The sequence below is a fragment of the Euwallacea fornicatus genome, chromosome 24, assembly GCF_040115645.1.
Source record: "Euwallacea fornicatus isolate EFF26 chromosome 24, ASM4011564v1, whole genome shotgun sequence".
Lineage (NCBI taxonomy): Eukaryota > Metazoa > Arthropoda > Insecta > Coleoptera > Curculionidae > Euwallacea > Euwallacea fornicatus.
In genome coordinates this window covers 2,355,964-2,379,177 of record NC_089564.1, presented here as the reverse complement: position 1 = coordinate 2,379,177, position 23,214 = coordinate 2,355,964, and the positions used below count along the sequence as shown (strand labels likewise).

Here is a 23,214-nt window from a genome sequence, read left to right as displayed (position 1 = left end):
ATGTCTTCCTCCAACTACAATAAAAGATTCCTCCCTTCTTCTCATGACTTGTCGGACTCTATAAAAATTTGAGATATATTTCTAATAGTTCGATAAGCATTTACGACATTTTCCAATTTTACTACCTTGCCGTTTTACCATATCCTTAGGTCCGTCGGAGTGAACATGGTTAGATATTTTTGCAAATATCTCTTAATTTATTGTTCCTAATTAAAAAAGCTGAAGAGCCAAAAAGTTTAACGTCAAATTTAAGGAATTAAATGAAGTTAATGAATAAAATCTAAAGAGAAAAAAGTTCTGATGTAAAATATTGAGAGTGACAGCGAAAAAACTGACGCCCTGTAGGGTGTTGTAAATAATTATTATTTCAGTTTGTGCGCAATGCTAAACTACCAATTTTGAGTTAATTATCTGCATAAATAACAGAGGAATTCACGAAAATTTTGAAAAAAAATTAACTTCCAACATTCTAGATCAAAACAAAAGCAATATAGGACATACCTTTATATGAAATTTTTATCCTAAAATAAGCTAATCATTCACCCATGATACCTTTTGCCACCCAATAACAAACACCCTGTATATGGCATTCAAAGGGTTCTTAACAATATGGGAGCGTACCGAAAACACAACCATCTAATTTTTCGTTCTCTAAAAGTGATCGATAATACTCGTGTATGATAATGTCAGTTCCGTTGAAAAATAATTAACACCCTTTATTAATTTAGCTGATTAGATTAGTGATTTGCGAATTGCGTTTGTCACCAATCTAGATCTGTGTCATATCATATTTAGTATGCTTTTTTCAGTTTTGCTGATCATATTCCATAAAATATGGCAGTATCGGTATATTGGGTGATAGCTGGGGTGTTATTTGCAATAACAATATATTGGTGGTATTTCAGTTCGAATGTTGCACGGAAAAGAAGGCAAGCAGAGGCGCACCACCGACAGAATGCACAAGAATATCAAAGAGAAAGAAGGCGCGTTATACGGAGTGTAAATGAGAGAATAGCTAATTTAACAGCTTCTCAAGGTACTGTAGCCCCCCCTCAAACATTTTTTTTTGTTGAAGTATGCTGGTCATCAAACATTTTCCAGAATATTATCGACGTTTTACGTTTGTCAGCATGATCTGATTAGTCTGTGTGTATATTGAATTTTCCATAATGGAAACGATAAGTGATCAGAAAATATAAATCAGTACTCTTGGGCTGTAAATGTAGACATGCGTATTAAGATAGATCCATTATTTTATAATTTTTATTCTCACCACGAAATAATACGTACTTAACTTTCGCTTAGTGCTCAGTCTCTACTTTAACACATCATTTGTCGACAATTCATTCTTAAGGTGATTTTAAAGTGACTTAACTTTTAATTAACAGGAGAATGTTGTTCTTCAAAATCGCTGAACCCACATCAACTTACAAAAATTGTTCAAAAAGTTAATATCAGACAGAGATTATCTCTGTGTGATATTTGCTTCACACTTCAGTCGCTATTTGAGAAGCTTATGGGATTTGCAACATGTAGATAACAGAAACAACTTAAGCTGGGGAAAATTTATTTTTGCAAACCGACTTTTAAACCGATAAGATCCACCTTCTGTTTTCGCATTTGACTCCAAATGTGAAGGTGAGCAGTTTACAATATTACAATTTAGAATTTAGCAATACAAAATTTCGTATACATATTTGGTAATATGTGAACAAAATGATTCAAATGCTAATGAGAATTGTAAAATATTTATTCTAAAAGTGAATTTGAAACGATTTTACCTTCATCACCCCCTAAACAATTAATTTTGAAATGTTTTAAGAAGATTTATCACTAAAGATTTCAATCGAATGATTGTGATGGACCAAAATTAGTGTTTTTTTTCATTTACAAGAATTTCACTCAAGAGAATTGTGTGCTGTCTAACACAAATATTTAAGTTTTTTGTCATCAATTTTTAGTTAGTCATGAACGCCTTTTCATTTAATTTTACTCACGCTGTATCATAGGGAAGCAGGGCGTAATTGCCTAAGCGAATCCTGGACATGGGTGATGATTAACGTGAGAAATCGGTTAAAATTTTTTTTGCGTCTAGATGGATTATCCAACTGGAAAAGTTTCACGTGGAGGTCATGGTACTGAAGACCGAGCATCACTTCGCAAATTTTTATTCTTCTAATTAGAACCGTCTCGGCTCAAAACGCCCCAAATTTCAAAAATTTGAAAGTCCAGCGTGACCGTTCGAAACACCGTTTGGTCAGAGTCTAGGTCAGAATTGCACAAACACAAAGTCGCCAACAACATAAGCGTAAAAATCCCATGTCAAATTAATTTTATCTTTTTTTTTCATTTAACCTTTTATTACTGCCTACATATTAAATTTCAACAAAAAAAGTAAGTAAATAAAAACAAAAAAATTAAACATTATTTACAAAAAAAAAATTCAGCAATTGCTCGAAGGGACCATGGACCAATCCGACCAATGATGGCTTTGAACAGTTACGCGAGATATCCACATTTTTGAAATTTTGAGACGTTTTGAGCCAAAACGGCTCTAATCGACAGATTGATAAAATTGCGGAATTATGGCCAGTCTTGAGTGATATGTTGTGACCGTCACGAATGTTTTTCAGTTGGATAATCCGCACAGGCGCATAAAAATAAAAGCCAATTTCCCATATAAATCGTCTATGTCCAGAGTTCGCCTGGACACCCGGTATATGAAACGGTGGGGCACATAAACGTCACGTTGTAAAGTCACGTAAACGAGAAGGTCTTTTTGATTGAACCCCTAAACTTCATTCGGTAATCTAATTCTCTTCGAAATCGTGGCAAAAAAATCGTTTAACACATCACATTGAATGAGCAATTCATTTTCTACGAGAAATAGTTTAGATTTGGAATTTTTCGTAGCAAATTTTCCAAAAATGTCTGCAGCATCTAGATATTTAGGGCCTAAAGTAGAATATTTTACAATATTTTCTGCTTATCTATAAAACTATTACGTTTTAACATTAAATCAAATAAAATAACATTTAATATGTCTACATGAACAAGCACGATAATAAAAAACAAACAAAAAATTCTTGTTAATTAAATTATTCGAGGTATATTTTCTCTCGAGATTAGATTTATATCGAGATCCAAAACCCATGTTGTGGGATATATTTAGTATGTGGAGACATCTTATGGCCGATAGCTCAAGCTTTCGTCTCATTCAGCTTATTATATTATAAATAGCATTGTGTATCATTTGGGTAATGTCTATTGAAAAGTATTCGCCAATTTATTGCTTTAAGTAGTCAATTATTACAATATCTTTTGATCACGAAAACGATGAATGCACATTTAGTTTTAGCAGTATGTATTATCGATTTCTTCATCCTCTTAACAATATTGATAAAAGAAAATTATGACGCATTTACTATTGTAGTGCCCTTTACGCAAAACAATAACATTCATGGTTCATTTTCGATAAACGTTATCCAATTTTACATTATTTTATTTCACAATCCATTTTCATGATGTTTCTAAAATAATGGAGAAACTTGTCCCCGATGCACAACTACACTCCAAACTGCTTTTGTCATTATTAATTTTTTTATTTAACTTTTAACATTAAATGAGTCTTCTTGGGCTACCACAAAGTTACATCGTTAAGGCGCCATATCAAAGCATCACCATCTATTCATGCTCAAAATTGGATCATTGCATTAAAAGAACTAAAGAACAAGTACCCTTTTACTTTTGTTATCTTTTTTAACTCTTAACGCAATTTGAAAAATCGTGGACGTAGCCCCATTTTGGTCTGTAGAATGGGTATCAGGTACCACCAACGATCATGACGGTCAAAATACCTACTATAAACATTATGAAAAATGAAACACCCTAAATTTTAATGAAGAAGATCTTGTCCAGTTATGATAAAAATATGACCATTGCAACGATTGTAAATCAGAGGTCGAATTCTCGAATCTGGAAATCGAAATCCAGCGCAAGTGTGGGATGTGGAACGTTCATCAGAACTGGTTCTAAAATGACTTATATTTGTTGATATTTTAAATTAAACGTTCGTTTTCACGTCAATCCTTTTATTAAAACGTTCATTCCTTGAATCAAGAATTCCATCCTAAAACTAGCAAACATCACTTCTTGTTTTACGGAAATTACACCTCTGACACCAACCAGTAGCGTTTATTTAGTAAAATGTTCTTAAGCAACATTAAGTTTGATATTAGTTGGTCGAAGATCCAATTTCACGTTCCTATTCTTTCGTGATAACTGTTTTTGAAATAACACGTTCATCTTCCTCAGGCTTAATCAACTCAAACTCAGAAGTTCTAACGTTATTATCCCGTTTGAGAATTTCAAAAATTAGCACTAAAGGGAGTAAAATTATGTGATCAGGTGATAGCTGATAATAGGTATCTGCTATCGTCCAGATCAACATTTTGTTAAAAATCGTCTCGATGAGGAACAAATTGCGATTAATTAACTAAACGAGTACCACTCAATATTGTTTTTACCTTTTTTTTTTTAATTTCGAAATAGCATTATGTTAACTGAACGCAGTTCCGATATAGTAATATGGGGGATGGGGATTTTTGTTTTGTGTATGATAATGTCATTGTGCTATGTGCTTTCGAAATTCAAGGGGGAAAGGGAGGTTGACGCTGGAAGAGGAGTTCGAACCAACAACACTCGTCTACTTCAAGGTACGTGGCATATTTGGAACAATCAATTTCAGTGAATAAAAAACAATCTTATGTTTTAACTGAATTTGTTGATAACAGAGAAGGTTACCGTAAAAGGCAAAAGTTCATTGAAATTGTATATCATGTGCCTATGTGAACTTACTCTCTTAGGGTTTATATGCAAATATACACCTTGAAGAAGTAATATTCTGCGAGACAAATACTATATTTCCTCTTTCAATATTTCTAAACGTTCTTTTTCTTTGTGGATACGATTTCGTGCAAAGTTTTCAGCAGGTTTCTCTGTATTGTTGTAATTTATTAATTTTCTCATTTCTTTAGTCCAATTTTAAATGAGTAAACACACTCAATCCATGACATTGAAAGGCGGCATCCAGATTAGGTCAATTACACGATGTTATTCAAATACATGAAATTATCATATATTCACATATCACATCTTCATATGGATCAAATAAGTCCTTCCTTAATTATTCACACTCTGAAATCCTAAATTCGGTAAATTCTAGAATTATTTTTCAGCATCTGCTTAAAAATTAATAGTTGCTATCAATAATCGAAAAATTGGTGGTTGGTTAAATTGTATGAACAATTCGTAATTCCTATCTTTCCTAAGCATCAAATCAAAAATTTGTAACTAACGATTGGATTTTTTTTTTAATTTTGTATTCCGCTGCACTCAGTACCTGAGTGATATATATATGTCCTTTCCAGCTTTTGAATTTGGTATAAATGTTAATAATAAATATATTTAAGCGTGACCGCCATATGTTCCATCTGCAAATATTTGAGACAATTCAGGTTTGAAGCTTTTGAAAAATTCTTTGTATTAGCATTGGAAATAAATGAGTTTTCTAATTAGAGTTATCCAATCCTCTTTTAATTGTATGAACTAGTTTTACGTACTTCTTGCATAGATTTTTTTGTTCTTTTGCCTCTTTTCGACTCGGAGGACTTGAATTCGCTGGCTTGGGAAATCCAGTATTCAGGAAATATATCCCTCTTATCTTCTTATCGTATATCAACATTATCCACTTCTGCGTATATCTTCCTACACATCTCATTTCGAAAAATATTCAATACACGGCAATTTCCAATTTCTCGCAAAATGTTTTTTTCACGCATTTCAGATGATTTTCTCAGGAACATTTCTCAAAGCATGATGCGAAAACAAGAGAAATTTCCATTTGATATGTCCCACATTAATTGAAACAAAGTATCATACTTTACTTTAACTTAACGATTCTACATGGGAATATTTTACTTTGATTCGTCGAGGAAAATTAGAGAGAGCGAGACAATTTTGTTAACTTTGTTTAGTTAGAAGTAAAATTTAAACGAAATAAGTGCACATAAAACACTAAAAACTTTAACAGATTTGAAAATTAATAAAACAAATTCAAATTTACTTCGCTCATGGGTAAATTCACGTCCGCATGCTATTTAATTGGTTTATATTTCGTCAGAGCCCCCGTTCTGTTCATATTTGGCACCTTCAGTTTCCATAGTAAAGGTGGCTGTAAGTAGGAATCCCACGATATAACACTCAAAATTCTCTTATGTGCATTACAAGTACATATTTACATGCAAAATAATTAAATATCACGAGTGGCCATTGCTCACTATTCGCATAGAAAATTCTTCGCTGTCACCAACGTCTACCAAGTGTTGAATTCGAATGTTGATTAGACAAGAAATTTTATGATTAAATTATTATGAGTGTGAAATAGAAATGTTATGCGACTAGAAATCCTTACACTCCGTTTCGTTTAAAAAGTGTCCCCAAATTGGACATTGCAGACCGTTGAAGACAGTACAGTAATATCGCTTCGGATCGTGTTTCCAGAGAAACATTTATTCACATTTTATACACTCCCATTTCAGTGCATTTCATCTGAAATTCCTATATCAGAAATGTTGAAACTTCCCTTTAGATAGGGAATTCAGGACATAAGCCTCTCTGGATATTACTAGTACTTGAACCACCTACCTTCAATTGCAATAATGTCCAGCTTGGGAGACCAAAATCATCTTTAATTACGTACAATATAAGATCTGGTAAGTTTATCAGATAAATTAAAGAATTTTTCATCAAATCTAATAATTACCACTCACTCATTTACCGCTTCAACAAATCTTTCGGTATCGTCAGCATTATAATAGCACATAACGTACAAAAAAATGAGAATTTAATTTTCTTCTTCTTTGATGTAAAGAGGATGGTAAATGGCCATTACAAGAATATTTTTTAAGAAAAAATAAAGTACCAATTTAAGCATGCTTAATTATGCATTAAATGCTCCTTTATAATCCTGATGATCAGTATTTAACTGTTAACTCGTCATCAACCACTGTGTTATATTATTTTGAAAAATAGCGGGTAGCTTCAATTAACATCAGGTAAATAAGAAATTTGTTCCAAAACGGCCATAATGGGATACTAATAGCGAATTGATCTTCCTGCTCGCGATAGCAACGCTTTATGTGCGATCATCAAAGAAAAGCACTAAATTTAATTAATACTCACTTCCATAAGTAACATCACAAAAAAGTACTTAATTATTAATCTATCTCTGAGTTCTAACGTATATCGAAGATTAGATAAGCTTTAAGAGTATGCTTTTAAATAAGCATGCAATTAATAGGCAAAATTATTAAGTTCTTCTCTAGTTATCGTAATAAAATAAAATATAAAATTTAAACCAACAAGTGAATAAGAAACCGATTAAAATGAGTATCAACTCTACGAATAACAATGATCCTGATGTTACTGTGATCATAACTTTCGGATTCGTGAGCTGTGCAGCCATTTTTTCCATAGTGTTTATGTGCTGTTGTAATACAAGGAAGAATCCTACAAATAGAAGAAGCAACTTGTCACAGAGTAGAGGTAAATGAATAAGCTCATCTGAACTTACTAAAATATTTGTAAGAGTGGAGATATGCAGGGTGCTTCAGAATAAAGCCGCCAAGGGCTCACTGTAGGTTTCTCTATCCAAAATAAGAAATAAACTGGATACGAACACTGGTTCATTTTCACTTCCTATCTGAAATACAGGATGATAAAAAATAACATTTTTTTTAATAATTCGTTCCTTATAAGTCCCTTACGGTATTAAATATTTTTATAAAAATTGAGGAGCGTAAAATAGGCGTAGAGGCACATCTTTTTAAGAGTACTCAATATGTCAAACTTCACCAATGGCGTGCCCGTTAATATAACTCGACCGGAAAAAATATGATATATCACCGTTAAAAAAAAAAGTTTTCCGAATACTTCATATTTATGAGAAAAAAATCCCTTGGATATTTTTCACAATGTTAACCGTTTTCATTGGAAAAGAATAAAATGCAAAAATCTGCAGCTGAGAAATCGCATAATTGATTCGTTTGAGATAAAAAAAAATATACAGCTGGGATTTCTCAAAAAGCGCGCAATAATATGCGAAAAATGACTGAGTCACGCATTCTTGCAAGTGAAGGGGATTTTCATCATCTTATTTAATTATTCTTTCATTAGTAACGTAATGTTCTATTTTCGTCTTGCAGCTTCAAGATTAGTTAGCAAATATCGTTTTTTTCGGTGGAAACCGTTAACGTTCTCAAAAATATTTAAGAAGTATTTTTTGGTCAATGTCGCATCCATGGAAACGCCACTGGTGTACTCTGAACCGTTGTTTTTCTTTAAAAAAATTTTTGTGTCTACACGTACCCTACGCTCCCCAATTTTCATAAAAATATTTGATGCCGGAAGGAACTTATTAGAAAAAAAAACTAAAAAAATAATAATTTTTTATCACCCTGTATTTCAAACAGGAAGCGAAAAAGGACCCACGTGCCTATGAACTTTTCTTCTTATTTCGGTCACAGGAACCTACAGTAAATAGTTGGCGAACTTATTCTGAAACGCCCTGTATAAAAATAAAAAAGGAACCCATCAAGGGTTAAATGACGGATGAGCAGTTGAAATGTTGGACAGAACTGGCGCATTGATTTTTCTAATGGCTGAATTTCACTCATACAACAAACTATTTAAACCGATACCAGCTTTAATCATAAGCAAAATTAGTTTGGACAGACTGTTTTTCCTTGACTTTTTTAATATTTTTGCTCTCACTGAGAATGGATTTACCAGGTCATTCCTTCTTTTACGAAATTTCCGTGGTTTTAATCTTTTGTGCGTCTGTTTGGAAGCGTCGAAACTTAGTTTCTAATCATGAACATGTGATCGATAAGATGTAAGAAGTTGCTTGAAAATGAATTCAATTATTTGCTATCAAAGTTATACAGTGATTCCTGGAATACCATGAACTTTGATAATTTCTCAATCTAAGTAACATTCTAATCATTAGATTTCCATTGACACTGACTAGACATATTGTTTTTGTTTTTACTAAAAATAGACCTCTTCATTGCACCATTGCATTTTTCCCCCATTCAGACATTCATTTAAACATTCAATTTAGTAAAATTATTCTTTAAACTGCAATGTTTTGTCAAAGACTCGATATTACCAAATATAATCCAATGAGCTACAAATGCGACGAAAACACGTTACAGATTTCATGAAAAATGCGTTGAGACCAATATGTCCCACAAGAATGGACACTGAAGCATTCGCAGTGAAATATCCAACGAACGAGCAGTCTTCCATTGAAATTACTGACTGCATTAAATCAACAATTTTTTACGTAAGATAATGGTCGATGGCACTCTAAACTGCAAAGGTTTTCATTTAAAATTTCCATCAGCAGATATATTCAAGATAATTATCACTGGTGGTACCCTAATTGACACTCATTAAATTTATAACTAGACAGCTGCGGCAGTTCATAGCTCATCTATATGTATAAAGAATTCTGCACTAAGCGCGCATCGGACGATTACGGCCTTATTTATAGTTTTTTTAGAACATTCTTTTTACCGTTATATGTACGACCTTATAAGGTACACTTTGAAAATATTTTCATTCATACAGGGTCTGTCAAAAAAACATACAACAAAAAATGTTAATTTTTTTAATGGGACACCCTATATATTATCGCAGTTTTGGATTCCGCGTTCAATTTTAGTGTAAGTTTATTGAAACGTTGACAATCTTAGAATTGACAGTTTTCAAGATATTTACAATTGAATGTTTAAAGTGACAGTCGCAGTTTTTTGAAAAATTTCAAATTGTTAACAAACGCTAAGGTAATTGGGAACTCTTTTTTGTCACAATACAATAGAAAGTTTGTATTTTAGCAGTGTCTCAAGCTTTGCTTAGCACTGTCTACAGGGTGTCTACGAAAATAAAGCCATCTTGAATATCAAAAAATGGTCAAAACTTAAAAATTTCAAATGGAACCCTACTATTATTTTGATGCATTATGGAACTACATGGAAAAATAACGTACGTTCACTCTTAATTACCTGTACCAAAGTAGCATGGTTTTTGCGTAACTTTGTTTCGAAAGTTTATGCATGGGCGGTACATCTCTAATTCTAATTTGTATTGTGAGTATGATGGACGTATCTGTGGAAACAGACAAAGAGGAATGATAATGTATTTTTTTGTAAATAATAAATAAAAAAATTACATTACCAAATAATAATAGAAACTTTTAATTCAGCTACCCAATTAATAGCAAAATACATAATAATTATTACACATACATAATATTATACAGTATATTACTGTCTCTATTTGTCTGTTTCCATAGATACGGCCATCATATTCACATTATAAATTAGAATTAGTGATGTACCGCCCATGCATAATCCTGTAAAACAAACTTACCCAAAAACTATGTACCTTTAATATAGGTAATTAAATGTGTCCACAGGTTCTTTTTCGATGTAGTTCCATGATACATCAAAGTAATGGTACGGTTCCATTCGAAATTTTTAAGTTTTGGCCACTTTTAACGTTCAATTTGGCTTTATTTTCGTGGACATCCTGTAGAAAATGTTAAACGAAGCTTGATGCCATACTAAAATACGTACCTTCTATTGCATTGTGACAAAAAAGAGTTCCCAATTACCTTTCCGTTTATTAACAATTTGAAACTTTTCAAAAAACTGTAAATGTCACTTTCAACATTCAATTGCACACACCTGGAAAACTATTAATTCCAAGATTGCCAATAAACTTGTATTAAAACTGAACGTAGAATCCAAAAATGCAATAATATATAGGGTGCCCTATTTAAAAAAATTAACATTTTTGTTGTAACTTCTTTTGGCAGACCCTGTATAAATGAAAATAGTTTTAAAGTGTAACTTATAAGGTCGCACATATAACTGTAAAAATAATTTTTGAAAACAACTTTAAATAAGGTCGCAATCGTCCGACGCGCGATTGGTGGACAACCCTGTATAATTCAAGAAAATCCTTTAAATAAGTCTTTCCCTTTTAAGTGGAGGAATCTAAATTTAAATCAAATATCGTAAAAATATAATGACAGGAAATGAATTTGAAGTGTTTATTTGATTCGAAAATAGCTTTTCGGACAATGAGTAGTTTATGACGGTGCGAATAAATGTAAAACATTGTACACGTGAGTGAGCAAAGTTGGTTGTTAATTCTGGGCGAAGAGTCCTGTAGAGACAACCATTTGCAGAAAAGGGCGACTTTTTTAAAGCTCTCTTTAACACAGAAATTTTCAATTTCACCTCAATCGAACTCTGAACTGAACTCTGAAGAATGTCTCATTCCGACTATTTTTGGAAATATCTAGACATGATTTTTCATTCAAAATTAGATAAAATTCAATTATAAATAGCGATCCTGATTTGTGGATGACATAATTCAGACCTCTTCCAAGACTTACGATGTCGACCGATTCCGATGTAGTTGTACCATTAGTGATAGGATGTGTCTGTGGTATTTTATACGTAGTGTTTTACTTAATGTGGCATCTATATCGTGACATTAAATTGAATAAAAAATACAGGGGTATGTAAGAAAGGCAATTTAATTTTCTTCTCATTTATTTCCCGCATGTTTAGGATCGTTATTACTCACTCCTTAAAGGAACGGCCTCCATTAGCACATAAAACAACTTCCTGTGAAACAATACGAAATCGTTTATCGTTTTCCATTTTCATTACAGTGATAAATATATAAAAACCACAATTGCTTTTATCGCTTTTGAAGGTGATCCTAACCAACCGTTAGTCCAATAACGATGAAATTGGTAATTTACCTTTACCAGCCGATAGTACAAGTTTAGTAAGATTTGAAAATTGGTGGAGTACTACCAGTACCTGTGTTGCGCGCTAATTTTACATTATTACAATGTTTAATGTACAAGTGTAGAATGTATCTAATAAACAAAACCACGTCACTTTTCTAATTTATACACTACGCCTTACCGGTTTCGGAGAACTGATTTACTATTTAAAACTATTTTTATAACTATTGAAAATATTTCCAATGTCGATAGCGTGATGGAAGTGTTATGGGCTTTCTTCTGGGTTTTTGTGGTGCTTTTATTGTACATTTTCTTGTTGCGGCGCATTAGAATAAGGGAGCGAGGAAGTGAGTACTACAGGATACCTTGTCAGGTGCCGCAAGTGCTACTTTATCGTAAGTCCGTGTGGATGTTCTCTCAATAAATATAAAAACAACTAATAACTGTCTTTAAGCTCTATTTATTAAACTTCTGAATGCACTTCATCTGAGTCCCTATCAAGTTCCCATCAGGACCCATGGCAATGAGCATGTTTAGAGTAGGCTAATCGATAATACAATGTTCAATGCTAATACCATTGTTGCTATCAATCCCAACAGTATCCACCATCAGATATTTGTTGGAATTTAGATCCTTGACACGTTTTTAATTAATACAGTTATCTGGGCAATTAATGGAAAAAATCATCGCAGGAAATGCTTCTTTATCATTTTTTTAGAGATAAAAAATATTTATACACAGCAATGTAAAGTTACTTTAACCATTGTCATCACGCGGTCCAAAGTATATTCCTATCTGGTTTCGATTAATTAGGTAATTTTTTCTCTCTTAACATCTGCCTTAAATTAATACCTGCTCTGAGGCAGGTTATTCTTAAGGTACATCAGGTTAGTTGCGACTTCACATATGGAAAATGATGTTAAACGAATTCTCCGATATTCACATTTCTTCAACTGTACTTAAATTACTGGCTCAGGTCAGTCGTGATGTCGAAAACTCAATGGTGATTTTTCACATTTCAATTTAGCACCTCCAAAGACTCGGCTTATGATGAACGTTTTACAAAGATTTTTTTTTTTTTAAGTTAGTTCAGGTTATAATTTCGCATTCCTGGCGTCAGGAAAATACCGGCCACAGTCACGTCATGTTGGCCGAATTTCCTGCAACTCGTGTTAGTCGTGATTTCCCACATTCATATTGGTCCAGATTCCTAATTCCGAGCTTAGTTCAGATTGTTGATCCCAATTTTCTGATTATTATTTAACATTCCTACGTCATATTCGATTTGATTCAGTTTAAGTATGTTACGACTCTGTTTTAGATTCACTTTTGAGGTCCAATGCCAAGGTTATTTCATAATAAACGAAACACCGCACGTTCGGTTTCTCCTGGGTAACCGGAATTCCCAATTCTGTCTCCAGTTTTTTCCATGGTAATTATATACATACTATATTAAATATGTATGTACTCGAACTGCTTTAAATTGGTTTCAAATGTATATAATTATTTTTTAAATTAATTTGCTGATTTGCAATACGGAAATTAGTTAAGATAAGTTTATTCATTTTTCTAATTTAGAATTTTTTTACTTCCAGTTATCGGTTTCCAACATTTAAGTTGCGAAAGCTCCTTAAAGCCAGGTTTATAGATTCAGGTAACATGAAGTTAAAATAACGTGAAACTGTTACATAACTAACTTGAACTAAATATTTATAGGTCAGTATAGTTCAAGTTATGATAATAATTTTATGATTCAAACACACTGGGTAGTTTATAAGTACATTTACATATGTAACGGTCCGGGTCTTATGGTGACTTTATGTAAATCTACCTATAAACCTGGCTTAATAATACTCTTCGTTCGGCTTAGGTGGAATTCGTGGTACTCGAGCGAAATGAGCTTCCTGAAACTAGTGCTGCTTCAGGTTAGTTGTAGTTAGTTCAGGTTAGTGATTTCAAAGTTTTAGGGACAGAATCCCTGTGGCCTATTTACCTTAGTTCAGATTTAATTTTTATTACTCAGTTTGGCTTACTGTGCATGAGATTCGCAGTTATCATATTGATTGATTTTCCGCGCAGTCAATTTGATTTAAACTAGTTGGGATTAAGATCCAACCAGATTCTTAATCAGACAAGTCCAGTAATGGTGCCTTTCGACGATAATCGTGGAAAATAGCATAGGTTATGCAGTACATCATTATGACTCGTTGAAATCCCGAAGAGCACTGCGTTATAGAATATATCATCTCAAAGTCGTAAGTGTTTTAGAATTGCTATATATATATGATTTTTTCCACTACTAGATGTACTAAGATTTTACAAAATTACAATAAACTTATTTAGATCGATCATAAATAAAATTTCATTACTATTACTCACAATGGAAAAAACATAGTGAGAACATTTCAAGGGATTGTTGGGCAGAGTTTCGCAGCACTAAAACAGAGTTTTTGTGTCGGTTCATAACCATGAAAGAAACAGGGATCCATCATTTCACACTTAGAGACGAAGAGGCGGTCAAAACTATTAACTAAACGGGCAGGATCGGGTCGAAAGAAGGCAAAGCCGATCCATCTGCAGGAAAGGTGATGACGTCAGTTTTTTAAGATGTACGTGGGATAATTTTGATTGCTCACCTACCTAAGAAAAAACCGATAAACGGCGAATATTATAATTTATTGCAGTGTTTGACCTAAGAAAGTAGGAAAAAGCAACTAAATTTGGCGAAAAAGTCTCGTTTTATCAAGACAACGCTCCAGCCCGGACTTCCGTCATCGCGATGGCCAAAATCAATCAACTCGGCTTCGAAATATCTCCTCGCCCGCCCTATTCGACAGATTTAGTCCGCCGCAGATTTGTTTCTATTATGAAACTTGAAAAAATAGCTCGATGGAAAGAAATTTGCCCGATACCGAAGAGGTGGAGTCCGAGATTGATGCCTGTTTCGAAACACTCCCAGCTTCTTACTAAAACAAGGTACAGAAGCCACAGATTATTGCTGGGAAAGGGGTGTCCATCTCAAAGGAGACCGCTTCGAGGAGGAATGTAGTATCTTCAAAATTTTTTTCTTTGAGTGTTAAATTCGGCACTGTTGAATTATGGACACCCAAACCCTAAGTGTCGACCCTAAACTATTAATGGCACATCGTTGTTTCTTCTTTCATTATTGCATATACATTTCTGGAGAATAACGCATACCATGTGTGAAACTTAAGTATGGTATTGATGGCTTTAGGGTGCCTTTTGTTATATATGTTTATATCTATTAGGTGATAAGGGTTACTCTCAGGAACAAGAAACACGATATTATGTTTTTCAGTCTTGCCTAGGCTTGCTTTCCGAATGGTCTTAAGATATAATATACGAATATAATAATAAAAGATAAAACTTTTCTTTTCTACAACCCATATACCCAACAGGCACTTCCGGGATTATCCTCGTACATCCCACAGGAACAGTGCCGGATCGAAACGGGACGAGATCAGAAAATCCCGAGATATTCAGTGGATGAGCGCTTCAGTGAATCCCACAGTATCCGGCCCACAGAGCACCAGGCCGAGTGTCGTTTGACGATTTCCCACGTGGAAATTGACCTTTTGTTTGTTTTTCTCACAAATGAAATTTTTCCTGCCACACTTTTTCGTCAACAATCGCATTTCCAAGGAACGACTAACTACCAGCATTCATTTGGCTACTTATACTTGTTTTGATTGTTGTATTTTTAACATCGGTATAGGTACTCCCACATTGTTTTCAGATTCAAACCGCAAACAGCGGACTACTCACACCTGATCGTATACACTCAGGTGTGCTTTAACACTAACGTTATTCACACCTTGTAAGCTGTAACCCAAACAAGTGCTAATATTTATGGAAAAACCATCGTTATTACTTATTGTAAAATTTATCTCTGCAGAAAGTAATGTTTGTTAGTAACTGTTATGGCAGCCTACTTTAAAGCTTTATCAGAAAAGGTTGCGATTTATTTACATTCTCCCAGATACATTTAATTTTATGTAAGATTTAAGCACGAATGTCAAAGCTAAAAGTTGATGCACGTTCCTTGAGTGATAATGTTAGAATTTTGGTTCGTTTTCGTCGTGTTTGCACTGTTTTGCTTCTATGTGTACATTCAATGGAAGTTGAAGGTGCAGCAGAGGAGTATTTGCGATTACGAGCCCATTACCGGGATTGTACTGTTGGGTATGTACCAGTGGAAATTCTTTAACCTAAATTCTTCCCAATCTATTTTTCAATCTTATCACCTTGAGAGTTCAATTACACTTAATCACAACTATTTTAAACCACGTCGATAATTGGGTGCAACGTTTATTTGGCGACGAACAATTTTCGAGTTTGCAATTTTAGTAATTCGATAAAATCGTCACTTCTTACGTACGTAATTTTCGTAGATGTTTTATCGCAATTTCGTAATGACTGGCGGTTTTCATGGTCTCTGCGCAAACGTTTAAATTAACGACACGGCGTCGACGATTAATTTGAAACGGGAACTATAACGCACGTTGATCGCGAATTAAAATCTTAGACCTGAGAGAGTTCAATTTTTAAGGAAAAAATGCCGATAATTTCGAGAAAAGCGCCATCCCCGTGACGGCCATTTTGGGATTAGTGATAAACGTCTGGCTTAAACAGGGGACAGGCGACGTCCCGAGTTGAACCAAGAAATTATCCGTTTAAATTTCGGTTGCGTTTTACTTATCCTCGTTTCATTACAGCACAACCCGATGATAACGGAATCTATAACATCAGTAGCAGAGTGCAAGGCCAACAGCCCCAGTACCCAGATGGTTATCTCTCGGTGGATCACATAACCATCTCCAACGAGTTGAATAAGCCTCCGAAATATGACGATGGTGAGTACCGAAATATGTCGACCTTTAATATCTCTGAGTAGCTTTATACAAGGTAATTCCGGACGTATTTCTTTGGGAAGGCAATAGGGCACGAAGCGTGGCGTAAATTGAACCCATATACGCATGTAAGATTCGCGGTTCAAGGAGAAAAGCACAATTCTCAGAGCACTTCTTTATTCCCGTGAACCAAAAACGGAATCCCGATACAACCCGGTATCCATACACAGAACACATCCCCTCTTCGTGAGAGAACCGATAGGATGGAAGGGCTGTCCACCCTTTTCGCCACGGGTACCAAACCCCTAAACGTCATTCTCACCTACGCTAAAGGAATTCATAAATAATCCTCTCTCCCCACGCTAATCTGGGGAAGAGCTTGGTACCAAAAACCACTGTCAGATAATGCCAATTAATGGTCTTAACATAAACAAGAAATGCAAAGAGATTCATGACAGCCCTTTTACCATTTTCTAGCACTTATCTTGGGAGGAATTTAGAGCCAGAACCCCGGGATATTTTCAGATAATTGATTAATTGTTTCCACATGGACAAAGAATGCTCACATGCACAATGGAAAACTCACTAGATTTGGAAATATTCCAATTTTTTTATTCGCATTCGTAATGATTTCAGAGTGGGCTTTCGATGAACCCTTTTTGGATTTTTTCTCGCTACTCGACCGCTTGTCTAATGTTATACATAATGTTCTACGTCCATATGGAATGAAATATGTTTGGAAACATTTGCATTATGTGCAGATTTTAATGATAAACTTTCAGAAAAAAATGTTTAAACATGTTGAAATTCTTCCAAGCAGTTTTCCAAAAATGTTCAAGGGGGCATGCGCACAAATTAGTCTGAAAACGTGTTCATTTCAACGGCTATCCAATGAGGTAGTGCATGTTCAACAAGTCGTTTGTTGTTCCAGAGAAAAAATCGAAATGCTTTAGATGAACAGTTTAACTGAAATTTAAGTAGTGACTAAGTCTTCACATACTGCAAATGTTTCCAGACACATTTGATTCCTAATGGAAGATTCTAATGTTACACAAGTGGTCGAGTGGAAAAAACATCCAAAATGGATCTCTTGAGAACTCACTTTGAAATCGTTAAGAATCCGAATTGAAGAAAAAATGGAATAACTCACAATCTAGCGAATTTTGGGATATGCACGTATTGGTGCAATTTACTTCTTGCCTCATATCCCATCACCTCCCCAAAGGAATATGTCGAATTACCGAGGACCCTGTATGCAAGATATTCCCAAAAATTATGATGCAAATGAGTATTGAGTGCGAGACGGTAAAAAACTAAAGCGATTCAGCTAAACTGATGCAAAATTTACTTGCTTTCATCTACACAGTGTGATTTTTTTTTGTAAATTACGAATAATAATCCTTGAAATTTTTTATATTCAAGCTTGAAAGGGCGTCTACAGGATTTTTGAGTACAAGTCAATTCTGCTTCAAGTCAGTTAATAAGCTACGTTGAAAGAGATCAAAAAGGGGTTCTAAGAGAAAAACTCGTAACTCTAACTTTTATCGAGATATTTTCAATAATTGTTAAGGATTTATAAATACCAATAACACAATAAAAACTTGCTTTACGGCGTAGGTCATGGAAAGAATAAAACATTACGTGGCATTTTTTATGTTTTTACTCATGTCCATAATATCGATAATTGTTCATAACTATGCTAACGAACAACTTATTTCATCAGTGTGATACGTAAATTGTCTTGTACTTTTACAAATGCCACACGTAATGAATTCCATAACGCTGAAATCGAAAATACATAAGGGAGATTTCTAATATGAATTTGGGGATTGGTAAACGGCAGTGAACGTTTGTGGCCACCACGACATCCCGACTTATACTCATTAGATTTCTTTTTTCGGATTTTTTTAAAAACTATTTCTCTCCAAATTCGCATCTAACAGCAGCTAGAATTTACAATATAACGCTCAAGAACGTACAGACACAATCAGAAGCAAAAACCGAATCCATGATGCGTCAAAATTTTGGTTTAAAACTGGGGAAATTGATCTAAACGATCGACATTTCGAAAATTTACTTTTTTTAAATTTTTTATAATTTTAAAAATGCAGTTAAAACTTTTAATTCAACTAAGTATATCATTAATTGGAAACTCTGACATTTATTCCCGATTCGCAGATTTAAAATTATTATTTTGCCGCCACGTAGAATGAAAACAGACAACTTTTGTATAAAGAATTTTTTTGGGACATCCTGCATACTCTTTTTCCGGTCTCTCACCTATTTTGTTCACCTCAAATTAATTTTAAATTTATTTGTTTGCAATAGATTAACTGGTATATTCTAGGTGAGGTTAGTTTAACAGGTAAACCCAGGTTTACTAGGGTAATCCGATGTCCACCATCTGTCCTTTGGTTAAAGTTGTAATAGTTAGTCGGCATCTTTTTCATCTCGTGTACAATCCGGTTATAAGTCAAATCTTTCCCAACTAGATCAGCTTGATTAATTTGTCCCTTTTTATGGAATATCAATGGGAAAGTTTCGCAATACACTGGCTTTGTAGAAAATTCCCAACAGCAAACGCTATCATTCTCTCAAAAATTCTCACTCATGAAGCTCTTGCCCTTTGAAGTTTTGCTCCTTTTGTTATCCTTCTTGCCTGCTGGTTCCTCCTTTGATGAGCCGAACTAACATGTCAAAACAATCTAGTGAATACTTGATTGCTCTCCAGTTTCTGCTTGCACTGTCACCTCTTATGTCCACAACTACATAAGAACTTGGAGCCCTCGCACTGCAATTTCTTCGAATCAGAATCAATAAATGGTCTTTACATGATCAGAGTGGAGTGGGAGATCATGTAGCGTCTTAACTTCTATTTTTAAAACTAGAGAAAACGAGAGAAATTTTCTTAATTCTAGAATTTTAAACTGCGAATTATATATCTTTTAAGGCTCGAAAAAACAATCAAAAGTCAATATCCAGCTATATACTGGCTTATGTATTTCAATTCCTCTCTTTGCTTCTTTATCCGAGCCTCTCGGATTGGTTCTCAAAGCATACTAACCCACAACGAAACGGATTTTCTAAAATCAAAAGTTGCCACGACTTTATACTATTTTCCTATAAAATTTACTTATAGTATGACGTATGACTAATCATCTAGGTTTCTCCCTCTTAATACCATGCGCGGAGGTCTTGAATGAGTTCTGAGTTTAGTTCCGGGTATTTCTGCTACTTCAAACTTCAGAGCTCAGTTGATGAGTTTCGCTCAACTACCCATACCAATTCGATTTGAATATGTTCGTTTCTAAACAAGAAAAAGAACTTGTGGGAAAAAGATTTAATTGTTGCACCAACCTTCAAGCATCTATAGTGCCTATTTCAAAAGACAATTGTAACAATATATATATACAAGGTGTCTCAAACTCGATTCCTGTTTTATGGAAATGGAAAGTAATATGAGAAATTTAAACTATAGGTTTTGAATGGGGTTGGGTGGCCTCCATTTCGACCCGAAAAAGTTCGTTTTTGAAATATTGGAGTAACGAGTACTGACGTGATCTATAATATTTTCCCAGAACCGAACTCAAGTGGCCAAGAAAGTCTCCCAGCTTAACCCTCTGGCACTTTTTCTAGTGGGAATTTCTTAAAAATTAAGTTTCTAAAATCTTTTAAACGAAATGAGAACACTCAAAGTAGAAATAAAAACTGCTTGAGAAGAACTGGCGCAAGAAATATTAAAAAAAGCTGCTGAGAGGGAAGTTAGGCGAAGACTTGAAATTTCCCTTTCAGGAATCATATTGAAAATATATTAAATTAAATATAACATTTGCTTTGTTTCTTTTTATTATTTCCTTTTGTAAAGACTAATTTGTCGTTTTTTGTTTACTTCTTATAAAATTAAACATTTTTGTGATAGTTCCTGAGTTGCTTTTACTTATAACTTTTCCACGATAACATACAAGAAAAAATTTCTTTGACAAAAGTTGTGTGGAAAATTTAATTTTGTGTTAATATAATAGTTTTGTTGTAAATAATAAATTTTAAAAAATAATAAATATAAATTTGTCAAAATTTGGGGAAATTTCTGGTACACACATCATTGATAGCGTCATAACTCGTTACTCCAACGTTTTAGAAATGAATTTCTTCAGGTCAAAGTGGAGGTCATCCAACCCCATTGGAAACACATAGTTAAAATTTTTCTTATTGCTTTCATCTTCCATAAACTGGGTATACGAGACGTCGAGTTTGAGACACCCTGTAGCTTAATTTTCACATCAATTATCCACCTTCCATGACTCCATCTGTGCCTACTTAAATTCATTTAGATTCTAAAATTTATTTCCTTTTTAGCTCCACCGACATACGAAGAAGCCGTCAAACTAGCCATGGCTCACAGTAATTCAATCCAAACGTTCCAAGCCGAACAAGTCAACAACACACGACCACAACCTCATTCCAGTACCTCCAGTACCCCCACGACGGTAGTGGTGCCAGCAGTGGCCAGCCAATCGACTGAATAGATAGAGTAGTGATCAAGAATCGTTAATGATGCGGTACTCGAGTTTAAGTTCCAAGCAAAGCTCAATTCTTTGAGTTTTGTACTGGAAATTTAAGCTTGTTGGGAATGAATGAAAGTTTGGTCAGTGTGGCTGATTGACAGATGATTAAGATATTACTATTTTAAGTAAAACTTGGTGGCTGTGGTTGAAGTTACAAGGCAGGTCCTCCCATTTTCTAAAACAGGGACAGTTAACTGCCTCAAGACGTCCTCGACAGCATGTAGTGTCTTATTGCTTCTAAATAATATGTATATACTCAAAAGTATTATTGTAAAAATAAAGTTAGTTAGATATTTTAACTAAAAGATGTGATATGTCCAATACTAGTGTAGGAATTATGTGTATATTCGATGCATTGTAAATCATTCATTGATTTCAATGGTAAACTGAGATGAGTGTCTACATAGTCAACTATAGATTTTCATAGGAATTTTTATAATGAATAAAAAATCTCGGAACTTATTGTATTTTAAACACATGCAATAAATCTTTCAGTACAGACGTAATGCTTTCCATAATAACTTTAGTGGAATTTGTTGCTGTAGCAAATACCTACTACTGTGATTAAAAAAAAAGGTGAATTTTTCACTTAAACTTCGCAGGTGAAATCAATTTTTTTTTTGGTGGTTGGTGCCGCTATATGCTACATCCATGCAAAGTTTCATGTCAATACATTAAATTGCTGCAGAACTATACATGTTTCTGTAAACACGCAAAAGTGAATTTTTCGATTTTTTCTATGCCTGATCGTGTCGTGGGAAAGGAAAATTTCATCCATGCAAAATTTCCCTTCCCCAAGAGTTGACGTCTGAAGATTTTGATCGCAGGATGGAATTTTGTGGATTGATGCAAGAAAAACGCACTTGGGATAATAGGTTGTTTTTTGTAATTTTATTTCCCTATAAAGCAACGTTTTGCTTAAACGAATCTATTCATCGACGTAATCGTGGTTACTGGTCTACAGACAGTCTTTATTGGATGCATACTCTGCAAGCACATCTGCAAAAACTCAATGTACGGATGAGTGCAATATGGCACCAGTTCATCGGCTCGTTTTTCATAGAAAACTTAAAAAACTCATCATAATTACACCTATTGCAACAGGAAGTAGTTCCACCAATCCCCGCAATTTTTTCTAGAGAAAAAGGGGGAGAAGTGGTCAATAATATTTGGTTCCAACAAGATGGCTCACACTCACATTATACCATGGTCGTGAGACAGTATCTTGATGCGATTTTCGTCCTGAAGACGGACTAGCAGAAGAGGCGCAAGACGATGGACGCCACGATCTCCGGATCTTACGCCCATCGATTTTTTGTTGTGGAGTCCCTTAAAAGGTTCATTTGCAAACACAAACGACAGAATTTCTGTGACTTACGTCTTAGGACTCAAATTGGATTGGAATCAATAACGGAAGCAACACCGGATAATTGTATAATAGAATTTTGATGAGTCGTTGCCAAATTGTTGTCACTGGAGCCCAATTTGAGCATTTATTGTAGACATATCGATTTCGTTTGATGTAATAGTGAATTACTTTACTTAATATCTAATAGTTTTTTGTTTAATTGTAAATCGGATTTTAGTTCTGAGCGCACCCTTATGTCCCTTATTAAATTGCCTTTCATTTGGTATTCTACAGTGAATACCTTTCCATTTGAAAACGAAAAGTAAGTAGAAGGAGGTGGATCGGGGCGGAAAATTTTAACATTAAATTTGTTTCTTTAATAAAATTATACGTGTTTAAGCATTTTTTTTTTAATTTGCGAAGTTACAAACGTGTTGCGATACTTTTACCAGCGGTGTATATGACAATTGAAGTGTCCAGTTGCTTTTGCCCTCCAGTGCAGATCACCAGATTTTTCAAGAGTATCAGTCACGTTTATGT

At 34.2% G+C, this 23,214-nt stretch overlaps 1 protein-coding gene across 1 annotated transcript; it reads left to right on the top strand.

Annotated features, from left to right (window-relative positions):
- On the top strand, positions 1–21,827 carry LOC136346664 (uncharacterized). Its single transcript, XM_066295989.1, has 6 exons — positions 1–50; positions 150–168; positions 737–846; positions 906–1,036; positions 16,627–16,764; positions 21,118–21,827. The coding sequence occupies exons 1-6, from the start codon at positions 1–3 to the stop codon at positions 21,285–21,287; spliced, it is 618 nt and encodes a 205-aa protein (XP_066152086.1). The 3' UTR covers positions 21,288–21,827.
- Positions 21,828–23,214: the final 1,387 nt, after the last annotated feature.